This window comes from Cydia fagiglandana, chromosome 7 (genome assembly GCF_963556715.1).
Source record: "Cydia fagiglandana chromosome 7, ilCydFagi1.1, whole genome shotgun sequence".
Taxonomy (NCBI): Eukaryota; Metazoa; Arthropoda; class Insecta; order Lepidoptera; family Tortricidae; genus Cydia; species Cydia fagiglandana.
Genome location: NC_085938.1, coordinates 16017485 through 16037377, shown reverse-complemented (window position 1 = coordinate 16037377; position 19893 = coordinate 16017485). Strand labels below are relative to the sequence as shown.

Here is a 19893-nt window from a genome sequence, read left to right as displayed (position 1 = left end):
GTTAATTCCAATTTGAAATGGTTTTAGTATTAATACGATGCTAACTGGATTTTACTAAATTAAACTTTAATGGTGGAAATTCAGTTACATCCGCAAATGCAGTTCTGTAGCTATTTTCATCTCTAAATACTAAGGAAAAAGTTGCAATACGTAGGTACATTATTTTTGGTCAAACAAAGCAAGGTTAATTCATATTAAAAGTATATTAGGTCATAGTAAAAAAAATTAATATCGACTTAACTCTACCATCCTATCAATTAATTGAAGTAATACACATATTTATCGATAGATGGCGCTGGCTTAACGTAACATATGGTGTGTTAACGCAGCCAACAATGAAATACGTTTGTAATACTCAGAGGCGCTAGTGGAGCATGAGTTACTGATGAGTGTGAAAGAGACAACCGAGAGTTAAAGTTTAACGTATGCGCTTCGTAAATTAGTCGTCATTTTATGTTTTGATAGTGGGAAGTGACAACTATGCGCTCATTTATCTACATGAGTTTCAATTGAACGAACAAGTTAGACTCGTTACACGGTTGTTTTAACGGTGTCCTACGCGATGTGTGAATAAAGTGATAATTAAATAAGTGCACGAAGAAATATGTGTGGCAAATTATTGTTAACAAGCACGGTGATGGAAAATTGCGTTACGTGATAAATTCGTATAAACAAACCGGTTTTCGGTAGTGTTTGCAGTGTGAAGTGAATATTTGTTTATCATGGCGTTTTCTCTCAATAAGTTGAAGAACATTTTGAACACAAATCGGGACAGTCAGCTGGCTGGAAGCGGGAGTCTTGAGCCCGAAATAGGGTTCAAATTGGCACTTCACCCCGTCTCTAAGAATTTGTACGTGACGGTCATCGGGGCCCGACACCTCCCGTCCTTGTTTGGGTTGAGCCGCGCACATGGATACCTTGTTAAGGTAACTTCCAGGCATTGTTTTGGTTTGTACCGGATTTAGCGAAGTTGGAATTTCAATTGTTCGAAATGGTTACGGTAAGTTTAAGTTACAACTTGGTTAGAACTAAATCTTGGCAAAACGACGAGCCAATTGTATAGAAACTTACTCAGTTTAACTTGCTCGCATGTAGTGCTTGAGACGTAATAGCGATTAGGCACTTCTAGCATTTTATTTAAAGTAGGTAACCGTTAGTAGTTAGGTACTAATTGTATGGATAAGTACCTATACATACTAGGTACATAATTATTATATATTATATAAATAGGTACTTTATCTTATTTAAATACTTACTATATGTTGCAATAGGTATCTGTATTTACGAAATTACCCGAATGTACCTAACCGTTACATTAAACTGCGGTTAACATTAGTGCCAGCTGTTGTAAACCTATGGTAATTTACAATTAGTAGGTAATTAAGTAAAACCATTAAACAAACTGCAAACAAATGAACAAAAAACCTACGATGATGTAATCCAGTCATAAAACAATGGAATTAAATGTAGGTACGGCAAGTCACATCGGTTTGTTTATTCGTTTTCCCGTCTATTCCCAAAATACATAAATATGTATGAAATAAAATGTGTGAATGCTCTAAAGGTGTGAATAAATATAGCCTAAATAAACGGAAGAAAAGTCAGCATCAAAAGTAGCGGATCAAACAACGCGTCATATTATTTTCGCGTTTCGTGGTAGGCCACCTGTAAAAAAACCGCCTTGATACATCTATGTCATATAATTGTATAGTGAAAACTTGTAAAAAAAAACAAAAAAAGGCCTATTATGTATAAGTTACCTACTTTATGGTTTACTATGTGTACTAGTGCTGCACTCTGGCGGCAGAACATTGAAGTAATACTACTTATCAAGACTGTAAAAATATACTTTTGGCGCGTTGTTTCAGCCGCTACTATTGACGGCGTTCAATTTGACGCTGACTGTACACCTCGTTCGTAGTTAATTTTTCTGGACATTTTTCGCCGGTTGCCGTCATATGTTGTGCCTAGGTATTTTGCGTGAACTTACATTTACTAAACCAGTACTCCAGGTCCTCCGTGAAACCAAAAACCCAGCAAAGTTAAAGAAATCTCCGTCGTATTAATTAAAGTATCTACCTATACCCTACTCGTGCCACGGAGATGCGCTGCAAGTGAAGTCAAAATACAATCAAATTGTAAAGTTTGAAGACCCCCTCCTACGTTAAATTGAAACAAGACACGAATTTAATTACCTATCGAACCCAACGGCCTCGCGTTTTCATTAATTCTAAACGAACCTATTCCGATCACGGAATGCAGATATTTTTAGCGTCTCAGATAGTAAGTACGTAACGTAGTTAATGTTTGATATAGGTATGGAGATTGTATTGTAGGGTTTGGTATTTTTTTACAATTATTGGACCATCCAAACCAAACTTCCGGATTGTACCTAGGTAGGTACGAAATTTCCGGTAGGTACTTAAACCGTATTATTTTTATTTATTTTTTCTTTATCAAAATCCTATACTTTATCAAAAAATTGAATTTGAACACCCTTATTTGATTTGAAATCGATCTACTTAGGTACCTAACCTACCTACATATTATCTCATCTATAAACATCTATTTCTTGTGCAACACGGAGAAGCATTGAATTAATTAAAGATGGCCCCTCATGTTGCCTCTTTAGTAATTACATTAATTAACATATAATTGTTCATTCTACGCCGATTAATTGGATGCTAGAGCTCCTAAGTTATTGCACCTGTATAAAGGTGTTAGATGTATGGTGTAAGGTGTAGAATAATACTTCGCCGTTATGATACTTAGTACTAAGCTTTAATATCAGGGGGCCGATTTTTGAATTTCGATTGCTCGATTTCGTCACTCGAATATCGGTGGAAAACAGCGAAATGCTATTTTTTGAAAAACGAGCGATAGAAATTTGGAATCAATTGGTATTGACCACTCGTTTTCAATTCTATTAGTAGAATTTAAATACAGGGTACTGGAGATATTATTGAACGAAATACACGAAATCGACAGCGGTCGAAATTGAAAAATCGGCCCCCTGGGCGAACATGCTTTGCTCCGAAAACATATAAAAACTCTTAATGCGCGTTTTCCCAGAGATTAGACCTAGCTACATCGATTTATACCCACGTTTTTGAGTTTTTTATATATTTTCCGAGCAAAGCTCGGTCTCCCAGATATTAAACATATAAATAAAAACTGATTTGCAAGACCGAAGTGATCCCATAATTGTTCCGTAAACAAAGTTTTGTACGGAACACTAAAAATAAATGTTCGTTAAAAGGTATTCGTCATAACGACAGGACTTAATCGTGTAAAATTAAGTGTTAACTTTAGCTCCGACGTTTCGAGTACGGCGTTGTCCCCGTGGTATCGGACTGTGTCTTCTGAGTAGCATTGTGTAAAAATCGTGAATGCATGGTGTTTAAATCAGTACATATTAAGCTTTAGTCATGGTTTTCAAGAAGTTTTATTAAATACTTTTTTTAATCCGTCAAATTGCAATATCAATTAGAATGAACATAACTTTCGACCCTCTTAAAAGGGTTATTAAGTAGGTAGGTACCTAATATTTCTTGTTGACTGCCTTTTAGTTGAAACAAAGCGACATGAATTGCCTGTTAATGGTCGGTTGCGCTTTATAAACGGTTTGTTTGTTTTTTGTCTAACAACCGTATTTGTTAGAAAGAGTTAATAGTTATTTTATAAAACGTGACCCAGCGGGCCTACCGTGAACCAGGTTCGACGTGTTGCCTCTTTGTCTCACTTGTAAATTTGTACGTGAATGTGACGGGGAGGCAACATGTCGAGCATGGTTCGCGGTAGGCCCGTGTAGGACCTAGGTTGCCGGTTGCCTTTACGAAATACAATTCTCCCCTTCGTTGAATGATGGAATTCTGGTTATACCCTTTTGAAAACGCAGGTGTGGAAGCGTGAAATAGCAATTAAGGTCTTGATAGATAGACGGACGGACGGACGGACAACAAAGTGATCCGTATAAGGTTCCGTTTTTGCCTTTTGAGGTACGGAACTCTAAAATTCTTATAGCAGTGAATCTAAAGCATTTTTTTTCTGATTTAAGAAAGTAATATAACGTGACCCGCCCCGGGTTCGCACGAGTTACCAATTATACACCTAAACCTTGCTCAAGAACCACTCTATTGGGAGGTGATAATTAACTGCATGAAAATCCGTTCAGTAGTTTTTGTGACAGACAGGGCGGGGGACTTTATTTTATAAGGTGTTGTAGTGATAGTGATGTGACTGATATGTAACAATTTAATTCAAGAGGGCAATATACCTACTCACAACAGGTCAACGATACGTCGTCGGTAAAAACATATACATATGTACTGTGACAAGTTACCCTGAAATAGATTTGTCGATTAAATGGATTGATCGATTAGGGTTGTCAACCGGGATAAATGCGTCACTTGAGGTAAATGCGTCTTATGAACGTTTCTTCTAAATGGAACATTTTAGAACTATTGCAACCCTCCCTATTCGAAGTGTAGAGTAGACGGCTATAATAGTTATAATATGTTGCGTTTGGAAGATATATTCAAAAGACGCATTTACCCCAAGAGACGCATTTATCCCAGTTGACCTACATACTTACTTAACATAATTATTGTACGTCTGAACATTTTGGTTGCATGTGGTTATCACGGACTTATCGCGACAGTATATGTTATCACCGCTTATCTTATTGGCAATTGTAGAACCGTTATGCTATCGACGCTGATGTATGCTTTCAATTGTCGTTATCTCTCACTCTAACCCTTAAAGTGTGAGCGAGACGAGACTAGAGTACCTACCTAATTACTCTATTAATTAGTGAATCAGTGCTTTAACCAAAAATATAATTAGAAACGAACGCTTTGCTTGGTAAATGTTATTCAAGGTTGGAAATTTATTCTATTAATTAGAAAGTGTCAGTCATCCTTAAATGCCAAGTTTATCTTCTATCTGGCGCTATTACCGTATTTAAATTAATTAGCTTTGCTGGCCAGTGACGGAGCGTGAACTAATCTAGCCGTGGGCGAAGTCGCATCTGCGAGGCCCTTTTGTTTTACTGTGCCCGAAAGGGCCTCGCGCGAGGCCCCCCTTGGGGCGTGAGGCCGTGGGCGACGGCTAGCCCATCGAAAACGTCCACGCCTAGCTACGCCACTGTTACTGGCTAATGGTAACATTCCATTTCTAACCGCAGCTGCACTACCGGTATTGAACGCGTCGCTGTCATTGTCAATTTCCATAGTAAAATGAACAGTAAGTAGTGCAGCTGTCGTTGGAAATGGAATGTTACCCTTACTCGTGATTTTGGTTCCAAAATAACAAACTATCAACTAAAATGTTAATTGTATCTTCTTTGCGTCTGAAGTTTGAACTCGCGACACTATGAAAAAACATTTCATTACTTTCATTAGGTATTTGTCATTTATTAGCAATGATCGTTCATGTTCCAGCATTTTTGGTGCAGCAGAGTGGTGTTAACGGAATTGGTATAGATAATATCAACTGAAATGGTAAATTAAGGTTAATATTAACGAAATTAACGCTAATCAATCATTAGGGTGCACCGAAAATGCTAAGAAATGTACGATGTCTGTTTATTAGTAAGTCATAATCATTTACTTTGGAGTTATACAGTGTGTGGCCTGCACAGGAGCAGAAAAATTAAACTGTAGGATGTACTCAAACTGACCAACATCTGTTCTGCGTCTTGAAAAAAAAACTTGTGTATTGATTTTTAGTTTAGTCCACTTCAAAGTTTTTTTTAAGACGCAATGTACCTATTGCACAATAGACTTTCGCTCAATTTGAGACACACTACACACAGTTCAGACAGTTAAGCAGTCCACTAAGGCCATTTTACACAAAAACGATGTATCACCCTTTCGATGATACCTGTGCCCTGTTTATCAAAAGTTTGTAACTTGTATACAAGTGAAAGTCCCTTAATGACATCTTTTGTTAGAAAAGGATTTCCACTTATATTATAAGTTACAAGCTTTTGATAAACAAGGCACTAGTCTATAATTAATTAAGTATACCTAGCCAGATTATCTCCATCTATAATGGAAAGAAACAAAGGGATTTACAGAAAAATAATACATGTGAAAGGCATCGTAGTGAAAAGGGATAAATCATAGAAAAAAATAGGAAATACTGGGACAAGAAATGCAAAAACAACATGTTTCAATTAATTAAACGTCGTCTACTAATGGAAGTTATTTGAAGTAAACATTATATTAAAGAAGTAGACATATTATTTCAACATTAATAATGTTTATTTCTTACTTCATCAAATAACACAAGGCTACTTGATATTCGATTGAATTGAGAAATATAATAAAATGTTACAGTATTGTTAGATACAATCTTAATGAAATTTTATGAAGTTAAATTAATTTTCAATAATAAAGTTACAGCTGAACGAAATAATAAACAAGTTCGAAAATGACTTGCACCTCGTGGGTGTAATGGTAACATTCCATTTCTAACCGCAGCTGCACTACTCGTACTGAACGCGTCGCTGATGCCATTGTCAATTTCCATAGTAAAATTGACAGTAGTGCAGCTTTCGTTGGAAATGGAATGTCACCTTAAAGCACAGGAAACGGAAAAGTCTACAGCGGGGTTGCAACATCTAGTAAAAAGTTCAACTGGGTTAAGTAAGTGCATTTGAGTTAGCGGCGCACGCTTTCGAGGACTTTGCGGCTTAATAAGTAGTATAAATTACTAGTTACAAAGTACACTTAAGTGCATAGTTTTAGAACTAAAAGGAATTAATGGATATGCTGTCAGGAATCTTACCTTAGCGCCACTTGCACCATCCCACTAGCCCGGGGTTAACCGGTTAACACATTCACTGCCCCCGACGCCAGTGTTGCCAACTTGGCATAAATGATGCCAGATCTGGCATATTTTCACTCGCTTTGGCACCATAATTTTCCATTTAGCATCTGGCATATTTTTTAGCATAATTTAGTCTAAGCCAAGTTTGCACCAACTTGGCAGCAACAATATGCACCATCGCCTTATGTGGTTTATATTTTCATTTGAATTTTGACTCGTGGACGGATGGACGTCGACGGACTATATAAAGTTGGTCAGGCAGATCTTGTCAGTAGAAAAAGGTGGCAAATTTGAAAAATGTATGTGTTTTAAGTGTCTAATTTCAAGTGACATTTTAGCATTTTTATAGCATATTTCAAAAAACTTTGGCATAATTTTGGCATAATCCATACATTAGTCTAGCATTTTTTCAAAATCCGAGTTGGTAACACTGCCCAACGCACATGTGCGTTCACCGTCATACAAGTTTGTTCCTAGGCCACGCCTCCTGGGTATGGGTACGGGGTATGGGCACAAAACAGATAAGTACAGAAGTCAATCACATGTATGTACTTTACTTTTCATACCTACGCTCGGCGGTCGCTCTAGGGTTGCGATTGTTGCGAACTATGACTTATGCACAAAAAACTATCATGGTAGTGGCACTCGTATCCATCGTATCGTATCTCGTATCTAGTTGTTTGATTTATTGTTGAGGATGAAACGGGAAGAATGGAAATATAAATTAATAATAACATTAATAACTCAAATAGGTATTTTCATTTTAATGTCATTGTTATATTACAAATTTGCCACAGAAAATATCTTGCGATGATTTCGAGATTGGCGAAATGCACGATTATTATATTTTAAACTGTAATAAATTCGCATTATCATGTACAATGTAATAAATTCGCATACGCATTCTCTCTGAAACCACTGGTAGCTTAAAAAACGACAATTCACCGGTTAATGTTGAATTTAAACAACCGTCCACTGTACAGTTATAATAACTTTTTGTTTTGTTTCTCCATTATTGCACAAAAAAGTTCACAGACGCGTGTCTCAAGCGGATGGCACTCGCGCTCGCACTGGTCCCAACTGGTCCGAGATATCGTGTCCGTGAGCGGTGTCTATGTGTGCGTTGCTCGAGCGCGCTTTGTATGTTGATTGATTTCTGTACCTATCTCTTTTGTGGTATGGGTTTATAACAGATAAGATAGTCGCATATATCGCAAGAGGAACTCTTATGAACCTTTTGTTGCATCCTGTATCTAGAAATAGAAATAGTTTATTTGCGAACCATGGTACAAAGTTGGTACAATAATAACAGAATCACATGGCACCCTATAAAGGGTACAGCAATAGCAAGTATTCTTATAGCTAGGTAGGACTACTTTGTATAGTAGTATTTTGTTTTTACACATTGCCTTTAGGCAGGAGCATAGATTTTTTTTTTTTACTATTGTCTGCGCCAAATTAGGCGCGCCTCAAAGGAATCTCGATTTGTTTGTTGTTTCACAATTAATAGCTTTTTGTTGATAATTTAGAAAATAATAAAGGTGTTTGCCGTGAAAACGGTGTTAAATTTCTTGTGACAAGAATACCTTGTTTTATTGTGTTTTTATAGCGAACTCAAAGGTTCTATAATTAAAACTTAATTTGAAATCCCACTGTCATCAAAAAGGCTAATAGGAGTAATAGGTATTTAACTTTAATTAGCCTTGCCATAACTCCTTTATTATTCTCGTTTATTAAACATTCCAATTTAATTTCAGGTCAAAGTGTTCCCGGGTGAGAGCAAATTTGAGACTACCCTCCAGGAAAGTTCATGGCCGGTCTGGAACGAAGACTTCAAGTTCCAGCTGAAGCAGAAAGATGTTAAAAAGCCAGGCAAACCCGATCTACAAGGATTAGTCGCCGGGCATTTCCTGTCTCTCACAATATACGCGCTACTCGAGCCGCCGAAAACGGAATCGGAGAGAAGAAAAAGTGCAAAAACTTTAGACAATAAGAAGAACCCTAAAGTAACAGACCAGGAAGAGCCAAAAGCGAAAACTGGGTTTTTTGAGAAGACATTTGGTAGTTTCAAATCGACTAAGGCCGAGGCGATCGCGCAGAAATCTGTTCTGGAGAAGAGAAGGACTGTCGGAGCGGCGACGTGGAATTTCGATTCGAAGCTGTTTCAGAATGATCTGAAGAATGGTTTAATTGGAACTCCAGACATTTGGAGGCCAATTAATGCGATAGCGAGCGGTCTGGCCGCCACCGACACGAGAGTGAGTACCTAAACTATGTTAATTCATTTATTGCTCGAGTAATTTCCAATGCTTACTTCTGAATGTTGTTTATCTTTGTAGCCTCGTGTCTCATAGTAATTTATAAATAAGTAGCTATGAATATAACTTTGGGGGAACTGTGCTCATTTTAATTAAACTATATTGATTTTCTACTTTATGATACCAAAGTGAACATCTTTTAGTTTTTAGATACTATTGGCCAGATTCACGGATGGTAAATTAAATACAAACTAAACTCAATTAATTAACTACTGTTTCAATTCGAAGAACATGCAACATCATATAATTTACCACCAGCTGGGGTAGTTATTTGATATTTTTCTGCATGAACGGATTAAGCCGCGTGCGTGTTTATCGCAGAACGGCGCGAAACAAAACAAATTAAGTTGTTTAGGCAGATTCCTTAATTAACTATAATACAATATTGTTGCAAGCGAAAGAAAACACACATGAACTTGTATTTCGAACATATTTCGAACCTATATACAGGGTGTTTGGTACATCGTTTGCCAAATTAAAACGGCAGATAGGTTGAGTCATTTGCTATCTTCTCCGGCCTAGAAATTTTTAATTTTGTGCCAAAAATGTATTTCACTTCTATGACAGTTTTTCGTAAATTTCAAATTTTTACTTGCGTAGTAGTAAAAAAAAACCATGGCCAATTTTGTTTTTCTACGCATGAGAAGATAGCAAATGACTCAAGCTATCTGCCGTTGTAATTTGGCAAACGATGTACCAAACACCCTGTATATATACCTACATAATATAACGAATGATAAAAGTACCGTCAGCATTGTTTTAGCTTAGCTTTGCTTTTAAAAGTATAATTGAGCACCGCACTGGGACTGAATATAGTTTAGTTTGGCAACCAACATCAATTTATATGGAACGACATGCGAGATAGTAGTTATATTTAACTTTTTATTTAGCCAAAAAGTCACTGTTCTAAAATAGTGTGCTAAAAATATATTTTGTTTTTGAAATAGAAGATTAACTTATATCAATATCGACACAAATAGCAAAGTACCTATTTTTGACTTTGTTCGCGGAGGCGACCACTTATTTCAGGCGTTGGTAAAGATGTGCGGTGGTATTCTAGTAGAAGGCAGGCAAGTCTTGGGCCTAAAACTAGTTATATACTTCATCATTATTTACTTAACATAACATAATACAAATCATGCAGCTAATTGTAAGTCAGATTCATCCAACCAGTCATATCAGTCTCTATTGCTCATCATTCATGCGATAGATAGGCAGATAACAAAATCGTGGTAGGCCCCCACATATCAAAATAACTTCTTATCAAGTCAGTTTAACGATAGAGTACCAAAATAACTATTAATTTACAGTCTATTTATAGAAATTATAGAACTACGCATACCAAAATTTTATCCAATCAGCACCAATTATATTCCTCAATTGGTAAGGTGTGGTCTGAGTCATCGCATCACGGAGATCGAATACATCATGAGTTCAGACGGGACGGGCGTCACAATAGAATAGCTTTGACCTCGACCACTGCATACCTAATACCTAGTACCTACCTTATAATTATGTACCTGTAAGACGTCATATGTGGGCAACTGAGTTTTTCTTTAAATTATTATACTGGAATCATAAAATCATTATCGTTGGTTCGTGTGCCAAGGCTGTGTGCTTGTGTTTTTTATCTTTAAAACGAAACATGCATTAGTTAGATGTACGTGTTGTTGTAGAGTCAAGAGGTTATTCTACGATATTTATAAATTATAAGTCGTCGTTTTTGGGAGCGCTGGTGGCCTAGCGGTAAGAGCGTGCGACTTTCAATCCGGAGGTCGCGGGTTCAAACCCCGGCTCGTACCAATGAGTTTTTCGGAACTTATGTACGAATTATCATTTGATATTTGCCAGTCGCTTTTCGGTGAAGGAAAACATCGTGAGGAAACCGGACTAATCCCAATAAGGCCTAGTTTCCCCTCTGGGTTGGAAGGTCAGATGGCAGTCGCTTTCGTAAAAACTAGTGCCTACGTCAAATCATGGGATTAGTTGTCAAGCGGACCCCAGGCTCCCATGAGCCGTGGCAAAATGCCGGGATAACGCGAGGAAGAAGAAGAAGAAGTCGTCGTTTTTGGGCTAGATTATTTAGAACTTGTACGTTTGTGGTTTTGATATTGAATGATTTTTAACAATAATTCAATATGCTTTTTTGTGTAGGCTTAAAGATTGCGGCAAAGTTTATACATACGACTGATACGACATACTAATTAGCATTGTTAAAATTAAAATGTTTTGAGACATGTCCTACTGGTCTAAAGAGGTTAAAAAAATATAGGTAGCTATTAATGTAGTAAACGAAGCAAGTTGTTGTATGGAGACCCATGCATTAATTCCTCAGTCGATGAAATTTTGCTTGGTTATTGTATAGTATGAGCCGAAACTAACATTATAAATATCCAAAAAAAAACCGGCCATGTGCGAGTCTGACTCGCGTTTCTAGGGTTCCGTACATAATTCCGAATCACGCTTGACTGCACATTTCTAACAGGTTTTCCTGTCATCTATAGGTAAAGAACTATTTTGTGTATTTTTTTCAAAATTTTAGGCCCAGTAGTTTCGGAGATACAGGGGGAATGGTCATTTTTTGGCTATTTGTATTTTCTTAAATAACTTCGAACCTATGTATTTTTAAATTATACAAAAAATATGTCCATCTTTGGGTTACTAATTTACATGTCGGGAATTGTGGGCGTATCATACTATCGGCAGCACATTAGAACCTTCAATCGTGGATGACGAGGGCCTTCAATGAAATAACTACGTTGTCCAACTCACAAACTTTACTGCACAAGACTCATTACAAATCACAGCACGCGATACGTTTCTTATCTTAAGCAAACCAGTGGATTTGACCCAGGAGCCGCCACAGACGTCATCTTCTCCCGTTCGTTCTCATCGTGCTTCTTCTCAAGATTGATTGACAGCATAACTTCAATTGTTCTCGACTTCAATTGTTTTAATAGCGCACTCTATGACGTCTTAGCGGAACTGCGTCGAACGCCACTCAGGTGTTAACCCTAGTTTGCTCTATTTGTCAAGGTTTGCATGATAAAACGCCTCTTGAAGGCGATAGATGGCACATTTCAGCCGTTCTCCGACACGGCCCACCTGACATTGTACGGGTCCCTCCGTACATTATCCTCCTTTGTGACTCTCACTGGTAGACTAGAGCGAAGATCAGATTTCTTTTTCTTCCAAAAGAGACTGTAGAGCGCAGTTCATCTGCACCACCACGGCATCCTGACATTGTATGCATCACTGCATACATCTGCGGACAGAATACAACAATCTGAGGTATCTAAGCTCAATTGCTCGGCCTACCTGACCAAAGTAAGTTCTCCCATAACTTTTGAATACTGTACTACAACTCTTTCAACAACACGCACAAGATCATTGTTGTGAATAAACAAGTTCAGCATAAGTATCACCATATTCAATAAGGCCAAATTAACAGAAATGGGGTATGGGCTAGAGATACATTTCGAACATTCATTAAGAGACTTAAAATGCAATTATCCAAACAGCGTGAAAATAATATCGCCATAAAGATACAAACAGAGCTTTTAAATGGACCTCACCACAGAGATTCCTCTCAGTTGAAAAACATCTTGTATTGAGCTCTCCGTAATAAACGGTTTTCCATATTTTACTGCTTTTATGAACATTATCTGCGTACCTACTCATTACTTAAACGTTTAGTATTCCCTAAGAGTTTAGTGTCCCTACTAATAGATTTTCTCATTTCAACCTTGATCCAGCTTTGTTTGCCATTTTTGTCAGTACCTCAAAATTTTGGCTCCGATCACAGAAAACAGCGATGAAATTGGTTTATCCGTTTGAAAGATAATTGGCCGCACGCACAATGGCCTCTCACACTAAACCCGTGTATCGTCTCCGTTATCTCATGGTTAAAATATTTGGTAAGTTTGGTTTTTATTGACCGCCAAATTTGCATTCCATACAGTGTACTGTTCAGACCAACTTCTCTATTTTATTCCTTCTGTACGAACAACACATTTACAAGACAGCTTCAAAACTTGAAATATTATCAGGTAAGTCCAGTATTATACTTTCTATGTAAACCAAATTGTATTTTTTCATGGAGGAAACCCGCTTTAATATTTTTTTATAAAAAAAACGTGATCATAATATTATAATATTTACACACTGACATTACTGACTTTAGCTGACTGACATAATACTTCAAAAACCACAAAGAGATCTCAGAAAGATTCAAATAGGTTGAACATGCATGAAATTAATAAGGTAGAGTCTGTGCGGAAAGAGAAGAGTCGTGGCAGAAACGGGAACTAACATTTTAAATTTTATATGGCAATCAAACCTTTGACACCTGTCTTGTAAAAAGTAAACAAACTTCTGTCATTGTATATTTTTATTAACAAAAACCGCAAGTTTTATGTATATAATATTTTCAAAACACGATAAAACCGTACATAAAACCACAAGGAAAATTATATTTAACATTGTTTGGTTTTGTCAGCGGGAAGAAAACGGCTAAAAGCCGACTATCGACTTACAAAAAGTCGCGGAACGTGTTTTCGCTATTCGCGGGTATTGATGTTGTATTTAATATTAAATAATTACCTATTTAATAAGCCCCCTAAGTAACTTGTCTCCGGTACATAATCGGTAAGTATATTCATTCAAAATATATTAATTTTCATAAATATGCAGGTCATTCATGATCTTTAAAATAACTGACAAATAGTCTTGATACTTGCTATCTTATGCATATTTATATGTAATTTCTTTTTCAGGATTGTGTAAAAGTACCTACGGTATCTCGAATAAAAGACCGCTAAGTAGGTGATATGCAAGAATTCGTAATCTACGTGCCGGATTCAAGCACATCCAGTTCAGATGAAGATAGTTCTATGAGTATCCTTGGCTGGTTGTTGTTCTGAAGCTAACTCAAACATAAGTGACATTGAATATTTTAATTCAGACTTCGATTACAAAGAATAAAACTTTTTCTAATAAAATATATAAATTTTCTTTATTTGTAGGTTCTGTTAGTTAGGAAATTATATTTCATATTTAGCAGTGACTTTTCGGCGAAGTAAAATATCGTGAGATGAGAGAACCGGACATATCCCAATAAGGCCTACCTACTTATGCACTATTTTTATTCATATTTATTATTAATAATGTACACATACCTTACAAGTCAAGTTTACAATGGGTGAAATATATCCCAGATAAAATTACAGCTAGTTCTATTGCCCAATTTCTACCCGATCTACCCGGTTTTAATAACTGTTGGACTGCACAGATTAGGCATTACATAAATGAGACTCTATCTCGTTTGGTACTAAAATTACAGTTGTATTGGGTAGATTCTTAACTAGTTTTAGCAGTTTTGTCAATCGCACTGTCACTTTTTAGTATCTGAGACATAAAAACAAGTGTGGTTTAAAAATAAAACTAGTGCCTGCGCTAAATCAGAGGATTGAGTTGACGAGCCGACACCACCACCAGGCTCCGTTTAGTAAGCCGTGGTAAAAAACCGGAACAAAAGGGATTCAAGTATCATGACCTTTAGTGTCGTACTATAATCACGTGACCAGTGTTGTCAGCATAGCAAAAACCATAAAATAGCACTGGCGCGCCCTCAAATCCCACGACTCTTCTCTTTCCGCACAGACTCTAAAGGAGTTCATAACCTATTTTACAACGAATGCCAACACGAGGACACGTACTAGTGGCAGAATTTATTTTCTACCTAAATCAAACCGCTGTACTCAAATTTTGCTAACTTCATTATCTTCAAACAGAAAATAAATACGTTCACTAAACATCGACAACTATTTTCGTAAAAGATCATAATTGTAAGGAGTACGAACAACTTTTGTACTAGTTCCATAACGTGCGTAATATACTACATACTTTAATAATAATAGTCAATAATTATCGCTATTATTCTATTGCCAAGATAGAGATTTTATTACTCGCACTAACATACATAGCATATGCACGACAATCAAATAATAATACCAAGACAGAACGGGATAGTCTTCTTGAATTTTGAACAGGTGTAATAGAGAAAGCGTTATTTTCCTATTTTGCAAGTCTCATTTTGTTGCCTTCTACCGAAAAATACTTAAGTAGCACGTCAAAACCGTTAGCATTCTGTCATTAGCCTTTACATTTGAGGGGAGCAATAATTTATACCATAGTGCCAGGAATATTGAAATGGGTTTTAAATCAGCCACATTGCGTGTGTTTTATCCCTCATGGACGCACGAGCGAGACACAGCTTTGAGTGTTAAGCAAAAAAAAACTTTGCACATAATAATTTTTTTTTTAGCAAAGATTTTCTTTTCACATGCATCAACCAATGCCTACAAGTCAACACCAACTTCCAAATAACAGTGCCAACACCTTGGCTTTGCAACAGCTTTGTTCCAACACACAGCTAGCCTCATCGCCCGGTCCGAAACCCCCTTGAATTGCAGTTACGAATAGGACTGTGCCCACCAGCACCCAGCCCTCAAACGCCCTCTGGACAACTCAGGTTCCGGTTGCGACCGCCAACCAACTCCTGTGATGAACCTCTCAAATAAATTTTCTTAATGGTATCACTACTTTTACTTTGAAAGGGGCATGAACTTCACGTTTTGTCTCTTATGTCAATGTCATAAAACCATTAGCGGCATACCTAGAGACATCTATTCCCAAAACTAATTCCTTTAAATAGTGTTTAAATAGATCAATGAATAATATCCTTCTCAAACTGCTTACTTAGCTATTCATGCAATATGCAAAATTACATTAACCCATTGAGTACGTAGGTACGTCAAATTAGGTATCAAATCGAATCCAAAATTAAATAATTCATTATTAATTGAATTTGACTCTCAAAATGCTTCTTTAACAGATATACATCGCAAACAACATATCACTGAAACACAGAATAATGAGAATTGAAAAATTCAATGCCGGTTCCAAATTTAAGTGTTTTGTACTGTAAACTGTAAAAACTGGCTGCAAAAATTACCACTAATGGATTCCTTCAGCCTCGATGGGGTTAAAGTAACCTTTTACGTTCTTCAAATAAAAACACACACATTTAATCCTTATTACGTTTGAGTAGTCAATTTTGGACGTCAAGTCATTTTAAGAACATTAATCAAAAGGATGTAATCAAAAACTAAGTCTGAACTATCCGTCAACGGCCATAAACTTTGCACCGCTAAATCGAATTATTTTTCATATCCAAAAATGTCACGCACACGCCTCTATCTTAGGCACAAGCTAGCAAAACAGAAATTATATTGACAGTGTGTTCGAAAAATGGTACTAATCATTCGTGACGCTGTAGCTTCACAAGATAACGATTCTTGGTCCCACGACACAATTTAAAAGAGTAAGAATCCACAAAAAAAAAATTAAGATGCATTATTTTGTTAAAAGCGATTCAAGGTATTACATGCCATATTATCCAGAAAATAGTTAAACAGCCTCCCACATAATACATTGTCTTAACAATCAATTTCAAGTCCACGTACCAGATTTCCTTAATTACATACATGTCATGTCATTCTGACCATAAGAGTGTTAGCTTATATTTATTTATAATTTATAAGTGTTTAATAATATGTTTAATTTATTACCTACGTACATGTCACTTGATTATCCCTCGGCAAACCAAGAAGTCATTAGTACAGTTGCTATTTGACTATATCCATACAGCGCCCTCTACAAGTAGTTTCAACGGTTGCCGAGTGGTAATAAAAGGGGCAGAACTAGTCAGACCGATTCATTGCCTTGACAGCAGGCGAACAGTGTACACGTGTAGAGTTAAGTGCTGAATGTAATTAAAAAGGTGAATACAATTATTAATCAGTATCTTGTGAAGTTTATTTTTGGAGAAATACCCCAATATTTCAGAAGAAGGGATAGAAAAAAATCTAAAAAGATTTTTTTTACCACGCCACACTAACGTAAGTACGGTTTATTTTCTTTTGTTATCTTTCCGTAATTATTAAGCATATCTCGATACCTTAAATAACTGTATTTTCCGTAACGGAGGAAGTCCGGAGGTTAATATGGTTAAACAAGCATGTTTATCTTGCCCGGGTACTCCCTGGATATAGACATGTGTGGATATTTGGTTTTTGGATAGCAATTTTAACGATATACATAACTGTATTTTCCGTAACGGAGGAAGTCCGGAGGTTAATATGGTTAAACACGCATGTTTATCTTGCCCGGGTACTCCCTGGATATAGACATGTGTGGATATTTGGTTTTTGGATAGCAATTTTAACGATATACATAACTGTATTTTCCGTAACGGAGGAAGTCCGGAGGTTAATATGGTTAAACACGCATGTTTATCTTGCCCGGGTACTCCCTGGATATAGACATGTGTGGATATTTGGTTCTTGGATAGCAATTTTAACGAAATAACTGTATTTTCCGTAACGGAGGAAGTCCGGAGGTCAATACGGTTAAACACGTATGTTTATCTTGCCCGGGTACTCCCTGGATATAGACATGTGTGGACATTCTGTTGTAGATGATAACTTCAATTCTGAATATAAACTAGGCACTTGTAGATAGTAGTAGAGCCGATATGTAGAACCGATATGTAGAACCGATATGTAAAGCCGATATGTAGAGCCGATGTGTAGAGCCGATGTGTAGAGCCGATATGTAGAGCCGATATGTAGAGCCGATATGTAGAGCCGATATGTAGAGCCGATATGTAGAGCCGATATGTAGAGCCGATATGTAGAGCCGATATGTAGAGCCGATATGTAGAGCCGATATGTAGAGCCGATATGTAGAGCCGATATGTAGAGCCGATATGTAGACGATCGCTCTAAGTTTCAGGTATGGAGGCGGACGATGACCCAGGGACGCCCAGATCACAGGGCCAGGATCCATATCACAGCAGCGAGAGATTGTATCACAACAACAGCCCAGAAGCGCCCAGGTCACAGGGCCAGGGTTCATATTACGACAGCCCAGGAGCGCCCAGGTCACAGGGCCAGGGTTCATATTACGGCAGCCCACGAGCGCCCAGGTCACAGGGCCAGGGTTCATATTACGACAACCCACGAGCGCCCAGGTCACAGGGCCAGGGTTCGTATTATGGCAGCCCAGGAGCGCCCAGGTCACAGGGCCAGGGTTCATATTATGACAGCCCAGGAGCGCCCAGGTCACAGGGCCAGGGCTCATATTACGACAGCCCACGAGCGCCCAGGTTACAGGGCCACGGATCATATTACAACAGCCCAAGAGCGTCCAGGTCGCAGGGCCGGGTAATGTATTACGACATCCCGCCATCGCCTAGATCACGAAGCCAGCCACTATATCATAACGACATAGGAGCACACAGGTCAGGTTACGAGGATAACGACTATGGCTACAGAAGAGGTAGAGGCAGCCGCAGACATCATCGCAGTCCGTCAGAAGAAGGCAGCCGCAGACATCGTCGCGATCCATCAGAAAGAGGCAGCCGAAGACGTCGTCACAGTTCGCCAGAAAGAGGCAGCCGCAGACATCCACGCGGCCCGTCAGAAAGAGTCAGCCGTAAACGTCGACACAGCTCGTCAGAAGAATCTGGTGAGCACTATGATAGTTATATAAAACGGCCAAGGTTATCAAAATCAAACAGGAAAAATCGCGACTCTGCTGTCCTAGATAAGTTTCTAGATGTGTTGAAGGAATTTAAACGGTCTGATAAACCGAAACTTTCCTTTAATACCAATGTTGTACCCGAATTTGACCCGATGTCCAAGGAACAGACTGTATTAAATTGGCTTACAAAGGTCGAAGAATGTGCCAGTATATACCAATGGGATGATAGGGAATTGATCCACTATGCTCTCCCCAAACTCACAGGCGTTGCAAAGACCTGGTACCAAGGTTTATCTAGCGTCTTATTTACATGGTCAGAGTGGAAGAAGAAACTCATTGAATCATTTCCCTGTCGCGAAGATTACGCCGAGATTCTTACAGAAATGCTCTCAAAAAGGGCCCGTTATGGAGAATCACTGGAACAGTACTATTATGCGAAGGTAAATCTCCTTAATAGGTGCAAAATATATGGAAGACAAGCTGTTGATTGTATTCTCTACGGCGTAGATGACCGCGCGGTAAAGGTTGGCGCCCAAGCAGCCCAGTTCTCTGAACCTGAACAAGTTCTGAAGTATTTTAGAACAGTGAAGGTAGGACAGGTAAGAGACAAAGACGCTCAAGATCCTTCACGAAAGTTCCGCCAAAATGACTACAGGAATAAGTCGGCCTGACCTCAGGTGTCGAAGGACACATCGAAAGACAACCCTAACAGCGGCGAGGTATGTTTCAATTGCAGTGAAGCTGGACACCGTGCCAGTAAATGTAAGAAACCTGCTGCCACATGCACATATTGCGACAAAAGGAATCACTTGGCGGAGCACTGTTTTAAGCGACTGCGCGAGTCTAACGATGTGAAAGTGGAGGAAGCACGAGGGAAAGAGCGCAAGGAGAAGCAAGTTGCCGCAGTTCAGGTTGGTGACACAAATAATAAATATAAAATGGATATCAAAGTCAACAATTCTGTGATTAAATGTTTTATAGATCTTGGCAGCGAATGCTCGCTAATAACAATGAATGCAGCCAAACAGTTGAATCTGGACATTGACACATCTGCGGAACTCCCAGTACTGAACACCGTAGGAGCTAATTTGGTATCACCTGTGGGTATAGTAACATGCAGCGTCGAAGTTCAAGG

General features: G+C 38.0%; 1 protein-coding gene across 1 annotated transcript in view; it reads left to right on the top strand.

Annotated features, from left to right (window-relative positions):
* Positions 1 to 466: 466 nt before the first annotated feature.
* LOC134666021 (uncharacterized) overlaps positions 467 to 19893 on the top strand; it is a 46079-nt gene continuing 26652 nt past the window's right edge. The window contains exons 1-2 of the mRNA XM_063523102.1: positions 467 to 926; positions 8592 to 9092. Coding sequence (XP_063379172.1) covers positions 723 to 926; positions 8592 to 9092 — 705 coding nt within the window. The 5' untranslated portion in view covers positions 467 to 722. The remainder of the gene's footprint in view (positions 927 to 8591; positions 9093 to 19893) is intronic.